This window comes from Chenopodium album, chromosome 27 (assembly GCF_948465745.1).
Source record: "Chenopodium album chromosome 27, dcCheAlbu1.1, whole genome shotgun sequence".
Classification (NCBI taxonomy): domain Eukaryota; kingdom Viridiplantae; phylum Streptophyta; class Magnoliopsida; order Caryophyllales; family Amaranthaceae; genus Chenopodium; species Chenopodium album.
Genome location: NC_137860.1, coordinates 25,847,121 through 25,866,952, shown reverse-complemented (window position 1 = coordinate 25,866,952; position 19,832 = coordinate 25,847,121). Strand labels below are relative to the sequence as shown.

The 19,832-nt window shown below is 32.9% G+C and overlaps 2 protein-coding genes across 3 annotated transcripts; both read right to left on the bottom strand.

Annotated features, from left to right (window-relative positions):
• Positions 1–65: 65 nt before the first annotated feature.
• Positions 66–8,488, bottom strand: LOC145621353 (glucosamine inositolphosphorylceramide transferase 1-like). The gene is made up of 5 exons (XM_081676085.1): positions 8,165–8,488; positions 7,190–7,510; positions 6,984–7,106; positions 3,034–3,201; positions 66–1,990 (listed from the first exon to the last, which is right to left on the bottom strand). Exons 2-5 carry the CDS (start codon positions 7,424–7,426, stop codon positions 308–310), a joined length of 2,211 nt encoding a protein of 736 aa, XP_081532211.1. The 5' UTR covers positions 7,427–7,510; positions 8,165–8,488; the 3' UTR covers positions 66–307.
• An 8,625-nt stretch (positions 8,489–17,113) lies between these two features.
• On the bottom strand, positions 17,114–19,575 carry LOC145620913 (transcription factor bHLH87-like). Of its 2 annotated transcripts, XM_081675646.1 has the most exons (3): positions 19,271–19,575; positions 18,844–19,000; positions 17,114–18,749 (listed from the first exon to the last, which is right to left on the bottom strand). In XM_081675646.1, the coding sequence occupies exon 3, from the start codon at positions 18,740–18,742 to the stop codon at positions 17,543–17,545; it is 1,200 nt and encodes a 399-aa protein (XP_081531772.1). In that variant the 5' UTR covers positions 18,743–18,749; positions 18,844–19,000; positions 19,271–19,575; the 3' UTR covers positions 17,114–17,542. The 2 variants fall into 2 exon arrangements, with proteins under 2 accessions (XP_081531772.1, XP_081531773.1); XM_081675647.1 differs by lacking the exon at positions 19,271–19,575 and having other exon boundaries at positions 18,844–19,225.
• Between the last annotated feature and the right edge of the window lie 257 nt (positions 19,576–19,832).

Sequence of the window (19,832 nt, the reverse complement as noted above, 5' to 3'; positions counted from 1 at the left end):
AATGAGTCAATAATTAAGGGTAAAGGAACGGAGAAATCTGAGTATTTTTAACACACAGCAAAAAATTTATGAATCGAAATTAAACATATATTAAGAAGCAGAAGATTGCAAAACAATGACAATCCATGTACACTTACCTGCTAAGTTATCAAGCTACCAAAAAGCCCTCGAAAAATTCACAGTGAGGGGAATTTTCAAAAAAAAAAAAAAAAAAGTTTCTTTTTTCAATCATTCCCTCTCTGCCCCTCCATTTTGTTCATCATGTGGGGAGAAAGGGACATATCACGCCGACGTACACTAATCCTGACTATACATCCCAGCCATCCTTTCTCTGGTTAAACTTAGACTTTCTGTTAGACAAACTTCCATACCACTCTGAAAACATTGAGAGGCAATCACTCCTTTTCTGGTAATGCACATCAGTGTTTCGACTAATGGCAGCACCAGAAAACTTGGAAGTATCAATTGCCCAAGCGGGCTTGACATATTCAACAGTTGCAGATGAGCTCGCATTAGCATACAAGTAATTCAGTAGAACATCTTCGCAATTAAAAAATTTATCCACCACTCGCCTTCCTGCCTTGGCTTCTTCACTCCAATACCTACTAAATGCAAGCTGGGTGTCCATGAAAGCTGCCCCTGTTAAAATCATGTTATATCCTTTCTGCTTTCTAGCATACTTCTCGGCCCTATATTTAAGAGGGTTCCCATCAGCAAGCCGTGGATAGAATCCCACAATCCGATCTGGGTGCTCTCGCCATACTTTAAAACCACGCTCTATGTCATTACAAGTCATCATAATGTCATCATCAAGCTCGAGAATAGCACGAGTCTTGATCAAAGGATCAATATTAAACCGATTGTTGAGTGAGTTCAATTTTTCTACCCTAATTCTGACAGGTACAGCAGAATCGAATTCACTTGGTTCAGGAGCTTTACCTTTGTTCCAGACCACAACAATTTCCCTTACTGAAGAACACCTCGAGTAGTGTTTTACATACATCTTCAAATTCCAGAGCCGAGCCTCATATGTCATTGTCAACATAGTGAATTGTGAATAATGACCATTAAATAGGTAAGGCTCCTCTGCACCATTTCCACCATAGATGTATGTGACCCCATTGCACATCAACACCACCCCTGATATAAAAGCTAGGAGAAGAACCAGTTTTCCAGTGAAGGTGTTGGGTCTTATCCAGACCCGTAGAAATGTATGTACTCTATTCAAGCGAAAAGAAAATTGTCTAAATTTGGAAGACAAAGTGTTTGGTCTCTCCCAGCCTGACAAAGCATCACTTCTCTTCCTTAAGTTATTTGGGCACCAATTCAGAGGGACGAAGCACTTTACTGCTCCCATAAGTACACCTAACAGCAAAACAAGTGCAGCAACAGCCAAAACAGATGTACAGCCAACAATAAACCGATCAACTGAGTCACCTGAAGGCACACGGTCCCCATCCATAACTGCAATCCACTCCCCAGAACCAAGCTGCTGTACATCAAGGTGGTGGTGTCGAACCCCGTTCCAGGCATTGCGGCCCTTTTTGGATTCCTTAAAGCCTGAAGGTACTTCAACCTCTTTGTAGTCATCCTCAGTAAGTATCTCCACCTTAAAAGTACGAATTCGCTTCCCATATGTTTCTCCACAATCTTGGCCAACACGATAGAGAAAACCATCATATACAAAAGGTCTGCCTCCATTTCGAGCTCCAGAGCTCTTTTCTTGGTTGTGGATAGGGTTTTTCTTGTGGGGCTTCCATGGCCCGAGAGGTGAATCACTATACCATATCTCGAGCCGCCCATTCTTTACAGCACCAAATCCACTATGATCTGAACCAAAAATCCAATACTTGGAACCATGTTTGATAAGAAAGGAATCAACAAGTGGTTTCTTCAGAAGGACTTTTTCCAGTTTCCACTGCAGAGGGAAGCTAATAGCTCGGTAAAGTCGAAGTTCTCCATTCTCACTACTCTCCGGCATCATATATATCTGAGACATAACAATACACAGTGTGTTATAGAGTTATACTATTGCCAAAAGAACTATATTTGAATTGCCATAATTTCTTTCCTAAGTATGTTCAGATTTGAATATATAGAATATCCTTATAACTACCATCAAGGTAGCAAGAACCATTTCAATCTAATAAAAATTACCCCAACTTTTTCGAAAATACCATTCTTAATTACATACGATGTGACTTTTTTCAAACTCCAGAAAACATTAGTTAGATAGCTAGGATTCACCAACAAAGATAACAAATGAGAAGTAATAAAGCAGAGATTTCAAATTAAATACGACTGTTGTCAACGCAATCTAGTAGAACTAGAACATATAATAAAATGAATTAAACCAAACACAAAAAGAAACAGAAAGCTTGCTAATAAAACATGCAATCGAAACAAAAAGAAGTTGGAAGAAACCAGATGAATATAGTTAAACATGATTTGGATAGTAGTTTGATTACAGGTTAACACAATTTAGAATATGACATGTTCTACAAAGGAAAATAGGATAAAATGCTCCAGGAAATATATCAGTAACAGGCTGGGAACATGGTACCGAGGTGAATAAAGCTGCTAGGAAAGTCAGGTTTAACAGTGTTGTATCGATTTTATGTGAGACGAATTGTTTTACCAATCTTTTTACTTGGAAGACAAGTATTAATCATGTTGTATCATTTTTTATTGTTCATTTCTTCAATGTAGAAGGATCTTACAATCCCAGCCCCCTCACCAATCCAAAGTCAGATCCCAATTCCAACAACCTTGAATTAGACTAATGCACATGTAAAAACATCCTTCCTATCACTAGTGTTCTTACTTCTAGTCTAAATTTCTTCTTAAAATTCCACTTACCAACATAAAGTTCCTTCATATATACACAATATGGAAAGGGGAGGGAGAGGGGAGGTGAAGGTGTAATGGAAAATTGGAAATGAAGATAAAGTAAGAACTAAGAGCTTCTCTAAAAGTAAAATGAGATACAGAGTACCAGCTAACAATTAAATAAACAGGATGGAAAGAACTTACTTGACCATCGTGATCAAAAACATATGGATAAGATAGATGCCAATTTTCATCCAATACTGTACCCAACTGTTCCCATGTCACTCCCTTATCAATGCTTCTTGAAACACCAATGTCTCCTTGCATTGTTACTGAATTTTTGGTTTCATAGAACATGTATAACACATCATCCTGAATTAAAAATTAAGAAGATTTTAGAAGTGTTATTCAAGCTCTTTTGTCAAAATGCTTGCTTGTGCATATAGGGATAGGAACTTGGAATATATTAATGATATGATTGAGTGATTGACAGTAAACAATATAGCAAAGCACAAAGTTAATCAAATGAATCAAATCATAGGAAAAGAAAAGCCAGCCTCAGAAAATGGGTCATTGAAGATTTATATTGAAATAAATTTTAAAAGAAAACTATATTGAAATAAATTTTACAAGAAAAATTACTTTCATTACTTACATTATTTATTTTACAGACAGACAATAAACAATTCACAATTCCATTAATAACAACTGCCTCATCTCTTCTATAATTCACACAGGAGCGAGATCAAGAACGAGAAAAAGAGGCAGCATCTTCGAAAAAGTTGAAATCACAATTATGTTAAATGGTAACGATGTAAAAAGTCTGAGGGACTTCTAAAGTTTAAAGCTATTCTAGCCAGAAAATTAAAAGAAACTTCCAGAAAAGAAAGATAAAAGCAGATTCAGGTATAACTGTCAAAGTTAGATAGTAAGAAAACTGGAGCCCTTTATAGAGCCGTATATTTCCATTTGATTGATAGAAAAACTTTTATACTGTCACTGGCAAGCAACCGTGTACATAGTCTTTTCTTCAGGGTCTAGCCTCCTCTTTTTAGTAAAATGGTGGAAGAATATGCATTCATGCATCACATTCACCTTATACTACCACAACCTCAATATCATACATAATGGCCAAATTTAGGAAACATATTGTGGATTTAATCATTCGATGTTGTGTGCACATCACTCTAGATTTTACAGGCTCATGTGTTTTGGGTAACTGATATATGTACTCGTGATAGTTTATAATTTGTATCAGGATGCTAGGCATAAAACTTGGGGAGGAGAGGAGGAGGGAGGGGGTGGGGTGGGGAGGCACTTTAAGTAGTACTAGCAGCATTACAATTTAGTTATTTTAGTTATGGTGGTTTGAAGAACAAGATAGCTAGTTACATAAGAGGAAAAGCTCAATAAATAGGGGAAAATAGTGAGCATTAGGAAATGTCGATAAATATGAGGCCATGAGGTTTTTCTTTAGCTTTGAGATTGTCAGGTGAGAGAGAATCAAACCCCTTGAAAGCATGAATATCCTTCACTTTCTGTAATTTTGGTTTATTAGTCTAACTGCCATCTTCTGCCCTTATATCCCATTAAATAGTGTTTTAGCTAGAGAGGTGAAAGAGTAAATGCCCTACAATTCTAAGGCTTGCTTACAGCTTACTACGACAAATATTTATGTGCGAGTCAGAATACGTGGTACATATTAACAACAAATGAGAATCACCAGTTACTCGTCTTTTCCTGATTTTCCAGGCCTTCCCACAGAGCAACTATAGTGGTCACCATTCCCAACAATTCATTCTCAAGTATAAGATTAATCCACAAAGCATCTAAATCAAATTAGAGAACGCATTATATCAGGTTTATAACTATGTGGTATTACTTAATCATTACAAGCTTAAGATTGAAAGTACAAATATTCAGAATAGATTACCTCATTTAATTAAGGTAACTGTCAACCAATGAGTCTAAAAAAATAAAGACGAGGGATGGCAAACCATAAAAACCTCAAAAATTGACAAGGATTGGATAGTTGTGAAAGAAGTTTTCTGACACAAAGCAACTAATCACAATGCAAAAGTACAAAACAATAGCTCAGCCACTTGTAATGCCAAGCTTTCAGAAGCAACTCAGGCTTCTAGCATGTTTCTATATGCACCTCCAATATCCATAAAATAGACACTGAAAAATGAATTGAGCTATATATACATATCAACTTTGTTCCATCATTAAAATGACTCTATTTTAAACTCCACAACTACAAGCGCAAATTATACCGTAAACCAACCCATAGCCTAAAGGCCCTAAACTTTCTTAGTCCTACAAAACAAGTGCTGAATTGCTGTTCAATAACCTTAACCAGAAGTTAGAAGGTCTTCCACGCACCTCAGTCTAGATGAGAGTTTAAATATTAAAATAGTCTCATAGAATCATATCAATCAAACACCATCAATGTTGATAGATACTAATCACATGCAGTGTTGCCGTGTGAAAGGCTAAAATGATGGCATAGCTCACAAGAGCCAAAACCATCACTGACATTATAACAAATGTACAGCAAAACATCATTCTTTGTGAATAAGAGTTTACCAACAAAAGTCTCTAATGCAAATATTAAAGGGGAAAAGAACTTTGAACAATACATAGAAATCACCTTTTAAAAGAATCAACTTTAAAAAATGCATGTGTAACTTTGTAAATCACAAAGATTTTGTATAGCGATCAAGAGCACTCTACTCGGAGTTTCAATCAAAATAAAATGTCAAATATTTAAATAAGCAGGTGCATAGTATAAATCATACATCCAGTGTACGGTGTTGGGCTGAGTCATCCACCTTGTTGGGTGCATGCACACTGCAGCTCTTCATTAGTATGATATTATCTGCTTTGGCCTAATCCGCACGGATTTGTTTTTGGGCTCCTTCCCAAAAGACCTCATACTAATGGAGTGTACTCACACTTATAAATCAATTCAACATCAATTCAAGTCAAGTTCAAGCCCTAGGGATTAACATTCTTTGTTCCCAAATAATATTCCCTTAGTCCTAAATATTTTAAGGTCTATTCAAAGGTTCAAATCATATAATATGATGATAAAAGGTACGATCTTTTGTCAAAAAAAATATATATATATAAAAATAAAAGGTACGATCATAACTTTAGGACAAAGTTGTCATTTGGATAAAATATCACAAACATCCTTGAATTTTCCTTTTTCTAGCTTTCTATAAATAAGAGGGTTGAGCACAACTCACTCATTGAATTAACTCTTTACCAAACATTCAAAATAAAGGATTTATGGATTGAGCCCTCTAAATTGGTCAAAACACTCTTCACTAAAGATTATGAACACTAAAGATTAATAAAGTAATGGACTGATCTTCTGATTGTAAATACTATATGAATACTAAAGATTAATAAAGGTGAAACCTTTTATATTTTGATTGATAATGGCCAAAGGTTTACAAAAGGATAGGTTAATAGCTTTAGGCTATAACTCTCAAATAATGGCTTGAGGGCATAACTCTCTAGGTTTCCCAATACTAATTTCTGCCTATTTTTTCCTTTCCCCCTCCCTCTATTTATGCTAAGGCTAAAGACTCTATCCTAATAATACTAGTATACCAATATTGCCCCTTCTTAGGTTAGTCTATGACAAAGGCCTCAATCTTATTCAATGCATTTATTAAGGGATTTCCACTACCTAAACTTCAATTTATTAGTTCACTGCATCCAAGAAGCACAATTTCAACAATACACTATCTTGCGGACAACACCTTACCCCTCTCCTGCCCTCTCCACCTCTACCACACCTATTCCAATCAATGGAGTAACCATCTTGAAAAGTAATGATTATATACTGGTGGAATTTATATATTAAGTCCCGCAACATAAGAGCAGTGAACAATGGATCACAAATCATATAGAATGGTAATCAGAGGTATAATCAAGCCCATGGATCTGCTTTTAATAGTTCACGTGCTGAATCTAACTTTACACATTCTGATTTGGTGAAAGGACAAATTATTGTAATCAAGTCTAAGCAAAATCTATTAGAGCTAATAAATTTCTCAAAGGAAACAGCTTTAAGAATATAAGAACAAACCCAAAAACCAAATTCCGAAAATATCAGGATTCTTTATGCTACTGCTTACTTGGATATAAAGAAAAGGATCCGCAACAAAGTTACTGGGAGAACCAGACTCAGAAGCTGATGCACATGTAATCACTGGATTGGCCAGAGGCCAAGCTGCACTCTCATTCTTCCACACATTTCTCTGAACATAGAAGGCCAATATTCAATACGCATCCAAAAAAAATTGCATAGTAAGAAAAACAAGAATAAAATAAATACACTAACATCTTCAATCGGTTGGAGAGAGAAAGGGGAGGTGCCATAAAAAACACCAATGGACCAAGAACCCTCATTGTCTACTTGGCAGCCAAGGGAGGGCACTAGATAAGGAGTTCGGACAAAAGGGCTGAACACAAGCCAGGCATAAAGTGACGCAATCGAACCAAAGAGCAAGAAAGCACTAACGAAGAACACAAATGCTGGTGAGAAAACCCAGTTTTGTTGTTTCTGTTCAAATTTCATTTCTCAAGTATCAACCTCCTTGCTCAAATTTCTCAAAACCCCACTTCTTTTCAGGAAGAAACACATGTGCTACGCTTTACTGTTCTGCAATTAAACAACGCATTCGAGATCATTCACATTAAAATATTCAACCTCCCCACTTCACAAAATATGAATCATGCAACCTTTAAAAGTCACAGCTACATCATAAAGAGAGAATCCTGAGCAAAAGACGAAAACCGGACAAGAATTGGACAATCAGCTAAACTCTAGTGTATTAGGTGAACAACCCAATCACCCATTTTGTTACTAAAACCAATCATACTCTCATAGAACAAAATTTCAAATCAAATAGGTAAAAAAAATACACAAATTGTTAATAGCACCTTAAAATGGCAATCAAATCACTTCCCACAAAACTTGAAACTTACAAAACAAAATCAAAAGCTCGATTCAATACAATGACATAAAAACACAAGCTAATCAACTAAATCACCCCAATTTCTCAATCTCAAAAGCAAAAAAATGAGCAAATACTTACAAAAACCACTAAAATAAAGCAGAAACCTAACAGAGCTAACAAATCATAAACTAAAACAGATTCAATCTACAAAAACACAATCAATTCCAAAAGAAAACCTAGAATTGAACTTCCACCGAAAAATGCCAACAAAATCAGTAACACAAAATCAAACACAACAAATCGATCTACACAAAAAGAAATCAAAAGAAAAAGGACGAGAAAATCGAGAAAAATACCTGAAAAAGTAAGGTAGAAGACGAAGAAAGCATAAAAATGGCGGCTGAAGAAGAAGAGAAAAGTGGAGGAGTGGTGGAATACAGCGTGAAAGAGTAGGAGTCTGAAATTTAAGTTAGTTGTCCAAAAGACAAACCAAGGAAATTTACGAGTACCATCATTACGCCGGCGCCTTCGGAATGGACTATTATTATCAAATGAAATACAACATTCAAATCTAGAATTTTGAATATTATTATTATACACTTGTTCAATATGGGAAAATTCAAATTTATGGAATTCAAAGTTGAGATTAACAAAATTGAATAATAGGGGGTCCCGTCAAAAAAAAAAACAATGGGAAGTTTTTGTGAGGAAGCAAGAGGGGGGTCGGAAAGGGAAAGGAATGGAATTATGCAAATCGAAGAATTAGTTTGTGGTTGTTGTGGAGTATTTTTGGTGATTATTATGAATTTGTTAGTGAATTGGAGAGGAGAAATTAAGGTTTGTAAAATAAGTTCGGGCTATATGATTTTAGGTAAAATTAATTTATAAGATTCAAACACAATAAATTTGGATACGTTTAAAATAAAATAATGTAAGTTCAAACGAAATAAAATAAATTTGGATACGTGTAATAAAATAAGTTCAAACACAATAAAATAAGCTTTTATACAATTAATTAAGTTGAGAAAACATAAATTCATACAAAATCAGATGAACTTATATTCTTTAATAAACATCTACGTATCCCGCTCTAGTGCAGCAAAATCAACAAACTTAATTATCTTCCTAAAATCATCATTATTATATACTCCCTCCGTTTCATAATGATGTTCCTGTTTCGTAAATCGATGCAAATTTTGACCCAACTTTGACCGCAAATATCTTTAATCTCACACTAGCAAAAATTATAAAAAATAGATATTAATAATCTACTCACTAAGACGAATCAAACTAGATCCCACATGACTATATTTATTCTTATAGATTAAGAGAAATTTAGAAGATTCTCTCTTTTTTAAAAAAGTCAAAAAGTCAAAACAAGAACATCATTGTGGAACGGAGGGAGTAATTAAGTTTGATAAATTGACTCAAAGAAAACATATGATATAGATCTTAACCAACTAACATTTATGCCCCTATGTTTACAAACAACATTAATTCATTCTTAAATTTATGTTGACTTTTGAAATGCCTCCGTAGCATAATCATAATTTTCCTCTGTCCAAACCTAAAGCCTAGATTGGACCCGCACTTCCCGAGGTTGGATGGAGGTATTCAACCTATAAATAGTAATGATAACAAGATCGAGCTAATGAAATTTCATTCTTAACTAGTTATTGACCTGGGCGATGCCCCGGCCCGGATTATCATAAATTCATAAGTTTATTTTATAAAATTAATTTAGAAGGGTTGATGTTGAACAATATTGATAACTAAATGAAAATATAATAAGAGGTTAATATGAAAAGATTTTCAATTAAACTAGACACTATAGCATTAAAGTTAGACCAATGAAAAGTTTTTGTTAAAGAGACTAAGGGCATGTTCTCATTGACTGAACTGAACTGAACTGAACTGAAATGAATATTTTATAAGAGAAGGACATTAGGAGCTGAACTGAACTGAACTGAATTGAATTTCAACGTAACAGAACAGGCCCTAAACATTAATACAATTCATCCATATGGTGAGAGAAGAGGGATGACACGTAGGATGACATGTAATGCATATGTGGCATATGGGTGACATATGTCGTTATCATGTTGTCCCCATGAGTTTTAATAATATTATAGATATGCACCATATTTAAGAATGAAAATGACCTAAATGGGTCATGACTAGACACAAGCAAAGGGCCTGTTCTCTTACGTTGAAATTCAGTTCAGTTCAGTTCAGTTCAGCTGAGTTCAGTTCAGTTCAGTTCAGTTCAGCTCCTAATTTCCTTCTCTTATAAAAATATTCAATTCAGTTCAGTTCAGCTGAGTTTAGTTCAGTTCAGTTCAGCTCCTAATTTCCTTTTCTTATAAAAATATTCAGTTCAGCTGAGTTCAGTTCAGTTCAATTCAGTTCAGTTCAGCTCCTAATTTCCTTCTCTTATAAAAATATTCAGTTCAGTTCAGCTGAGTTCAGTTCAGTTCAGTTCAGCTCCTAATTTCCTTCTCTTATAAAAATATTCAGTTCAGTTTAGCTGAGTTCAGTTCAGTTCAGTTCAGCTGAGTTCAGTCAATGAGAACAGGCCCAATGTCACACCTATTTAGAGGTCTTGACTATTTTGGGTCCAAAAATTATATACTAATGACCAATGGACATGAGATGGTCTAGTTCAATTTAGATGTCCATAAGTTAGATCTAAGTATTCGCCCAATGGTTTTCTACAAGACTATACAAACATGACCGTCTCACCAAAAAAAAAATACTAACATCCAACCATGGACCTAGGGGTGATAATGAGACTGAGCTATTTGTGAATTATTCGAGCTTGAATCGGTCAAAGCTCGATTTGTGGTGGCTCGACTTGGGTTTGAGTTCTGCTCGAGACCTTAACGAGCCAAGCTGAGTTATGCCAAGCTCGACTCGAAAGTTTGTGAATAAGCTTGAGTATTTTTTCCATATAAGAAAATCATGTATATAAATATAAATACATTTATCAATAGATATTACACAATAATAAGTTAGTATTTTCATTATTAAAAAAATAAACTTGTTGTAAAATTAATTTTTTAATAATGAACAATAAAGAAGACAAGTAAACTAGGGATAAGAATAAATCAAGGTTGTTCGTGAACAGTTCGAGTTCAGCTCAATCAACGCTTAGTCAAAGCTCGGCTCGGTCAAAGCTCGACTCTTAAAAGTTTGAACTCGGTTTGAGTTCGAAAATTTAAACGATCACGAGCCGAGCTGACCATAGTTCGGGTTTGGCTCACCCGATTAGCACCCCTACATGGGCCTTCTTTTTTACAAACTTTCTATACAAAATGCTAATTTGAGGAAATTTTGTCTGGAACCACCCTAAAGATAGGGTCATTTGTTAACAACAACCAATTTTTTTTTATTTGCTAAGAACTACCCCAAAGTTCCTACCCGGAACGTTTTCTGTCTAAAAAAAAATATTAATGGGCCCACTTTTTCTAAAAAAACATTAATGGGCCCACTTTTTCACTTTTCCCATTTAATTAACTCCTCTAATTACGTTCTCTCTCCTCTCTAATTAACTTTTCCTCTATTTTCACTCAAAAAATTCAAGAGAACATACTCCCTAAATGCTAGAAGTAGGGCTGTAACTTAAGGACGGAGGGAGTATGAGACTATGAGGTAGGATGCCTCCTTATCCCCCCACCCCCCAAAAAAACCCCTAAAAAAACCTGAAAACTGAAGGCTGTTAATCGGTCACAATTGATTTGGATTGTGGCCTTCTCCTTGTGGGATGCTGATTGATTGCAGACTTGCAGTTATAATTTAGGGCTGAATTACTTGTGCGGCTGAAGATAGGGCCCAATTATATGGACCAGTTCCATAACCAAAGTTCTGCTTTCGAATTTGGACTCCTTTTTTACTCAGTACTTCGCATTTCATGAGAATAGACGCAAATTAGAGTAGAAGATGTTATGCATCCAGAAAAAGTCAGCCCACTTTCAACATAAATAACTCACTCTTTTGGTAGAAAATTTCAATGTAGTGAATGTACTCATTTAAAGGTCAACCTCTATTCTTACTCATATAATATTTTTATTCAAGCTTAATATTACAATTAGGTTATCTCCCGTGCAATGCAAATATATTGAATAATTATAAATTTATAATATAAAATATGTTAATTACGTAATAATTATAATGTATGTGCAAGTTAATATTTTAAGAAATTTACTATAGATTTTGTATAAAATAAAAGTCATAATCTCTTTTTTTTTTTTTTTTTTTTTTTTTTTTTTTTTTTTTTTTTTTTTTAAACAAATAAAAGTTATAATACAAATGCAATCTTATTTTAATATAACAATGATTTTTTTAGAATGTAATTTTGGCAGAAAATTTTTTAATAATACATTGCCAAGTGTTCCCTTGTATTCTTTTATTTTATTTTATTCTATTTTATTTACAAGAAGAAAAATATTATCATTAATAAATAGCTATACGGCCCATACGATATCTACAATAATAATAATAAAGATTTGTAAACCACATACTCGTTTTTAGTAGTATACTAGGTTAGATCCCGTGCCATGCACGGTGATCGTTAGTTATATATATAGTTATATAGTATTGATTGAGAAGTATTACTGTACTCAGTATAATCATAAATTAGTCGAGAAATAATAAAAGTATGAAATATGTTAATTTGGTATTTGCAATTTTAATTGTAGCTTCTAATACACAACTAAAATAAAAGTAGGCAAAAAATCTGAGCAATATTTTTTCTTATTGTAAGATTATTTTAAAATTTTGATTTTTGGTATATAATTGATTTACAAAAATCATGTTAATATGAAATATGCAAAACAAAATAATAATAAATAATATGATATTTGTAAGTGATTTGTTTCCTTAATTGAAATATTTTTTTTTTAGTAAAAAGAAAAAAAATAACTAAGGACACACCAGGAGATGACACTTGTCATTGCTGGTGTGTCTTTTAGTATATAGTATTGATAGGGTCTGTTCACAGTTACTTAATTTCAGTTCAGTTTAGTTCCAATCAGTTCAGTTCAGCTCCAATCAGTTCAGTTCAGCTCCTAATTTCTCTCTCTCATAAAATATTCATTTCATCTCAGTTTAGTACCAATCAGTTTAGTTCAACTCCAATCAGTTTAGTAAAAGTGAACAGGCCCATAATTGAATGAATTTGGTTAATCCTTATTAAGTTAATTATTAACCCACATAAAAAAAAATTAATTATCATAGATACTAATAAGTCTATTCATCAATTTATTTTTGTCATTTTTATAAAATAGTGAGTCCGTTAGCAATTGTGTATCTTTTCCATGTCAAAAAATAAAATAAAATTGGGTATGCCTTATTTTATCACTCATAACAAGTGCTTAATTTTTTATCTTTTATTTTTTTATTTTTAAGGATCATAACAAGTGCTTTGTACTATAGTAATTAACACTTAATTTAGCTATAAAATGACGTTGTGTAATTCCTATTATTGTACCTTTTTTAGAACTATAAATTTATTGCATGATTTTATCAATCCATTTAAAGCTTATTAATCCTTTGATAAGTGGAGATAAGGTTAGTAGAACCATACTTTAATTTCAACTATTGCTTGGCAAAACAACAATAAAAAAAAGAACAATCATTGGTATAAAAACACACATAAATACCGACATGCAATTTCAAAGTTAAAAAATATTAAAACAAAACAAACACTTTTATTTTTGTTCTCCACTTCTAGACTGGTCCGCCTACTCCATATAGATGTAGGAAAAAACATAAATCGTCATAAAATAAATTTAGACTTTGAGAAAAATAAAAGTCCAATAAAAACATGATAGAAAAAAAAAAAAAAATTTGATTGTTTCAAGGTTCAAAGCACCAAGATTGAAGAAGGTCCCTACTCTTATCCCTCAAAAACAACCAATGATGGCTATAATGTGGTCGTTTGCTTGCTCATGAATTGAACTTTGGGTTGAAGTTGGGTTTACTATGCTCATGTATGATATCATGCACTTACACCAGCTGTCTCACTTGAGAAAGACAAATCCTATTCCCTTCTTCACCTAAAGTCAATATTTTTGGGTCATCATCATCAATCATGTAATATAATCCTCTCTATGATATGATATGATATCCCCCTCTTACGTACGTAAGATACATAGTGGGTTTTTTCTTTTCGATTCATGTTAAATGTAATTGTAAGGGATATATATATAAGAAGATTAGTAAAAGTTTATTGGATTATATTATAATTGATAGGTGATTTCGTCATTACTTAAATTATATATGAAATCAATAGGTGACATTTGAGTCATTCAGAATAAGTTTTGATCAAGTTAATCGTTTTCGGTCAAAGTTGATTCAATAGTCAATTTGTGGTTTTATGATATAACAATAAGTATCAATAATTGAATTTATGACCGTGCTAGTTTTAGCCTAGTAAGTTATGTCTGGTTCATATCGAATCTTATGATTATGGATAGAGTTAATTCGACTTATAATCTTATGATTATGGATAGAGTTAATTCGACTTATTAGATATGGGTCAGTTTTTTGGCACATAGCCTGTTATTTTTCATACTTTGGGAAGCCTTAACTATTAGAATGTCAACTCCTTGGCAGAATACACTAGATTGGTACTACTAGTACATGGTACAACATTAAAGAAACAAGCCAATTAACATAAAAAAAGAGCAAATGAGAAGCAAAAGAGTCGGTTTCATTCTCAACAGAATTTGCTTAATTTAGAAAGTAAACTTAACTTACAAATGACAAAAGAAGAAACAATCTTGATCCAAACAAAAAGTTCACTTTATTTGTACAACCATGTCAAATTCGTGATTTCTTGCATCAGTCTACATCACCAACTAACTTCTTATTGTTTGTTACTTAATTTGCAATTGGTATAGTGACTATAATTGACTATCCTAATAATACACCTATAATAAGCCTATTGCATGTGAGAAATTATTACAATCTTTGAAATATTTAAGTTTAATATGGTCCCAACCGACTAATTGGAAAATGAAATTTGGGACATTCCTTCAATATAATTAATGATTTTTGCAATAATATTGATTTTTTTTGAATCTATGTAACTCAGTGTGTTGTAAACCAATTCATGAAACTTCAAATGGTAAATTTTTTCATTAATTTGTTTATTATACCCTTGATTTTTAAATTTCATGAGGAATGCAATGCAAGGGGAGTACCAATTACATGATAAACTTACATTAATATAATAGATACTAATTTTTTGTTGGCTTTTTGCGAGCTAGTACCTTTTTTTTTTTGTCAACTATTACCTTAATTATCTAAGGAATTATTACAAGTTGAGGTGATAGAGTAGTGACATCGCTCTTACCTTTTATCCTTGAGGTTTAGAGATCAAATCTCATGGGACTCTTTTGAGAGATTTCTCTTATATCACCCTTCAAATGCGTCCCTTCTTTTTACCATTCAAAAAAAAAAAAAAAAAAAAAGAGAAAGTCAACTTTTTTGAGCATTAACTTCTTTTTATTGGTTGATTTGAATTGTAAAATTGTATGTGTAGCTCAATCTTTTTATAAAATTAATTTTAACATACTCTACCCTCTCACTCTTATCATTGTTCAATACTTAAAACCATCAAAGAATGTATTTGTATGATCTTGCAATGTAATCCTGTTATCATAAAGGTCTGTTATTACTTATAAGTTATAACAACGATTTCATCATAGATTACAAAAACAAGAGTGATTTGAAAAACATATAAACCCATTGTTTAAAAGTAATAATATAAGGATGAAAGAAATATGAAAGGATTCCCAGCCATGGGTATCGTGGTTTCTTGAATCACGAAGAACAAGTAAGAAGTTGAGGAAATTTGATTTGGAAAAGGCAAGTACAAGTCAGAAGTTGTGCGTGAGATAGGTTTCAGTATAAGGCCTTGTTCTTTTGAGCTGTATTTTTCTACTAAATCCTGATTTGCTTTGCTGAAATCTGGTTTGCTCAGCTCAGCTAACACCTAATATTATGAGATCTTATTTTGGTTTTATACGCCCACCTACGAGACTTTGCTCTATCTACATTGTTCTTGCACTACTCTACTCGGTTTCAGATTCCAATTGGTTGGGTGTCACTTTAGGTTCAAATTGTTTTCAACTCCGAGTCAAATTAGTTGTTGATTAGATCAGATTAAAAGTAGATATGGGCATAAAAGAATACCAGGTTAAATAAATTATCGATTAATATCGAGTTGGGTTACATCTCATGCATGCAATAAGTATCTCCTATTATATTCAATTACAAATTGAGTTCAGGTCATTGCTGGCTTAAGTTGGTTTATCATCAAGTCGACCTAGTTTTTGATATAGCTCTCCCCTCCTTAATTATAAATTCAATTTACATTTAAGTACTTTTAATATCTCTTATAAATATCAACATGACTTGTATGAAAGGCTAACAAAAGTGTAAATTACCTTGAGTTAATTGTACTAGCCATGGCTTATAGTATAATCCAAGGACAAATTGTAATTCATCTTGTTTTTACTCATATGTCCATTTACTTCCTCTTTCCTATGTAAATGATTATTAACAAAAAATTCCAAAAGTAAAGAATGTTGATATTGAACCTATTGAATGCCAATACAAAAATTCAAGCTAGCCGCTAGCTAGCACTATATCAATAGCCGCATCAACTTTAAACAGATACATAAAGGACAAATTGAATGTTACAAGAAAACACATAGTTCAATGTTTAAATAAAAACATAAGATTAGAAAATGGACAAATAAAAATTACTTAATTAAATTAAACTAGAAAATTAACAAACATAGGCTGACAAAAAAGAAGAATAATCATGTGCTAAGCAATATGAAGTACTAAAGCTAAGGGGTGACTTTCAAGGGCACGCTTTGGATTGAATCAAGGAGACAGGACCACTATTGGGTCCTCACTGCTTTCATAAGAGAATGTCTCGTGCAATGATATTTTATTATATTAATTAATCTCTTAATTAAACCTAATAATTGTCGTATCGTATTATACGAACTTAAACTAATCAAATACGAGTGATAAAACAAACCCTAGACATTCCTTTAATTTATATGTAGCGTTTGTGGTTTTGTACAAGTTTTTTCAGAAGTATCAGTTAACGTATTACTGTTTAGGATAAATAAATAATAAATTAATAATGCGCTGTCAACACTGACATTTTAAACGAACATATTAATGGTTTGAAGGATTGATCGTATAAAATGAGAAAAATTAACTAAGTAGTCAGAAAATAATAACAATAATTAAACATCAAGTATAGCAAGAACAAGAAAGTGAACCTTTTCAAGTACACTAGAAAATGCTCATATAATTGGTAAAAAGATTACATAAAGGGACATAATCACTTTTCTGACCTCCCCTTTTTCATAATCATATGTGCTATAATTACTTAAACTTTTCACAGATCAATTGAAAAAGGTCACTACTTTAATAACTTGACTAATAATAATTAAAAAAAAAAATCATCCCACCACTAAAAATTACTAAAATACCCCCCAAACATTGTAGGTAAAATTACAAAAATGTTCACCTGTTTTTGAAGTTGATTTCCTCCTTATCACTGAGATGTAACAGAGGGAGCAATGATGATGACTATGATATCAATGATGACAATAATCATGAAATTATGGGGAGATGATGTAGGGTTAAATTGGTCATTTCCCTTGAATTCTTTTTTCTTGGGTTTTACAATAATTAAAAGTACATCAACTTTTGGGAAGTACATGAAGATGATTAGGGTTTTGTAGTGAAAATTGAGGGTTAAAAATAGTAGAATTATTATTTGTGGGTAATTGCATGGGAAATGGCATGGATGAAAATTGTAGGTTAATTGAAGGAAAAAGATGATTAGTAGAAGTATTAGGAGAATAATGATAATGATTATCAACCTTATTATTACTACTATTACTATTATTATTATTATTACCTAAAGTTTCTAAGGCTTTGACTTGGTTCCTAAGAAACTTAAGATAATTAGCAGCTTCATCAAGCATTGAGGCAGTATCCATCTTACTACCACCAGGCACAAGCTTTTGCAAAACTCTCAGCCTCTCACTAATCCTCTCCCTCCTTTGCCTCGCCGCGACGGTTTGTGGATCACTTGATATCCTTACATTTTTCCTCTTAGGCCTCTCCACCAAATCCACCCCAAAATTCACCGGCCTAAAGGCGGCCGCCCTGTATATCATCTCTTTCATTTGTTGAATTGCTTCTGCATCGGGTTCCTCGATTGAGGAACCCGATGAACTTCCTTGTTGGAAGCTTATGTTCGATGATCCCTTGTGTCGGCCTGACCCATACTTCTCAACATTGTTGTTGTTGTTGTTGTTCTTCTGCCTCTTATGGGGCCGCAAACTTGGTGAACAAGTATTTTCCTGGGTGATACTGAATGGAGGAAACTCCTGATGATCACCTTGGAAATCTTGTTCAATACTACCTCTCTTCTTAGGCTCATTTTCATTATGATTTTCACCATTGTTGGAATTATTAAAGTTGAAGAAATTTCGACAATCCGAAAAAATCATAGAAATTCCATCATCTTCAACTGAAGTATCAGTATTACTATTAGTACCTGATAATAAACACTCAAATGATTGTTGATCAAAGGAATTGTTAGCTGATGAAGTACCCTTATTAGTCGATTTATCGAATAATGGTTGAGATTGATGAATGATGTTGCTCGAAAACGGATTAAGAATCATAGGAAGAGAAGAGCACATCTGATTATTTCTTGGTACACCTTCATTATTCCATGGGATTATTATTCCTTGACCATCATTCTCTTCTTGATGAAGCTCTTCATGGATCGGATCTAAGATCAAAGTCGAAATCGATCTCGATGTCTCGATACCGCCTTGTTGATGGTAAATGTTGCTCCATTGAGCCATACTTGTACAACCATCCATTGGAATTCTAACAAAACATACAATATAATGACATATAATTAGTACACACTAATAATATTATGACATGATCAAAAAAATAATTAACAAAAAAATGTACTTACTTATTTTTAAGATATAAAGTTTGCAACTTTAATGATTTGGATGAATGATGAAATGATCAGCTTGATGTTCTTCTGATCTTCTTTGTTATCAACAACGGCATTAACAAACTCAATCACTTTTCAAATTGTATTGTTTTTGTTTGAATGATGATGATATCTGATGAAAGTACATTGGAAAAAAGAATTTCAACGTCAGCCATGGATAACCAACTGTTTGATTATGTTTATATTATAAAAATGCAATTGTACAAACAAGTACCGATCGTTGAAAGTTCCGTTTAGAATTAATAGTTACGCTGATAATGTAATTTGAAGCATTGCATGTGATAATATAACTAAATCTAGGCGGTGAGAGTATGCTATACAAATATTAATTACGGTGATAGTGTAATTTGAATTGCTGTAATGATGAGATAGAAATTATTACCTTTGATTGAACAAGAAGTTGCTAGACGGCGAAAAATTGGCTTTTCTTTGATGATTTTTTTTTTTAATTATTATTGACAAAGTTTTTAAATAAACTAGAGAAAAGAGAGTTGAAGAGGTGATATTTATATAGAGAAGGCCAACTATAGTTGAAGTGATGTATATAAATATTGAGAGAGAGACTCTATTAATTGCACCCAAAAATAAAATAATATAATACACATAAAATAAAATAAAATAAAATCATATAATAGAAAATAAAATAAAAATAGGAGAGAGAAAGAAGGGGTGTTGATAGGAAAAGATAAGGGGAGTTTTGGGTCAGGTTGGTGGGATAGTTCAAGGGATTCTTTTATTTTTGCAGATGGGGAGCACAAGATAGCAGAACCAACTATTTGAATCTTTGTGATTTTTGATAGATTTGAATTATTTTTATTCTATGATTCTTTCAAAAATATTCTTCTCTTTTGATTTGGTTAATGAGTTCAAAATCACCAGAATTATTAGGGGTAGAATGAATATTAAATGTATCATTACAAGATACCTCCGCCAATTCTTTACCA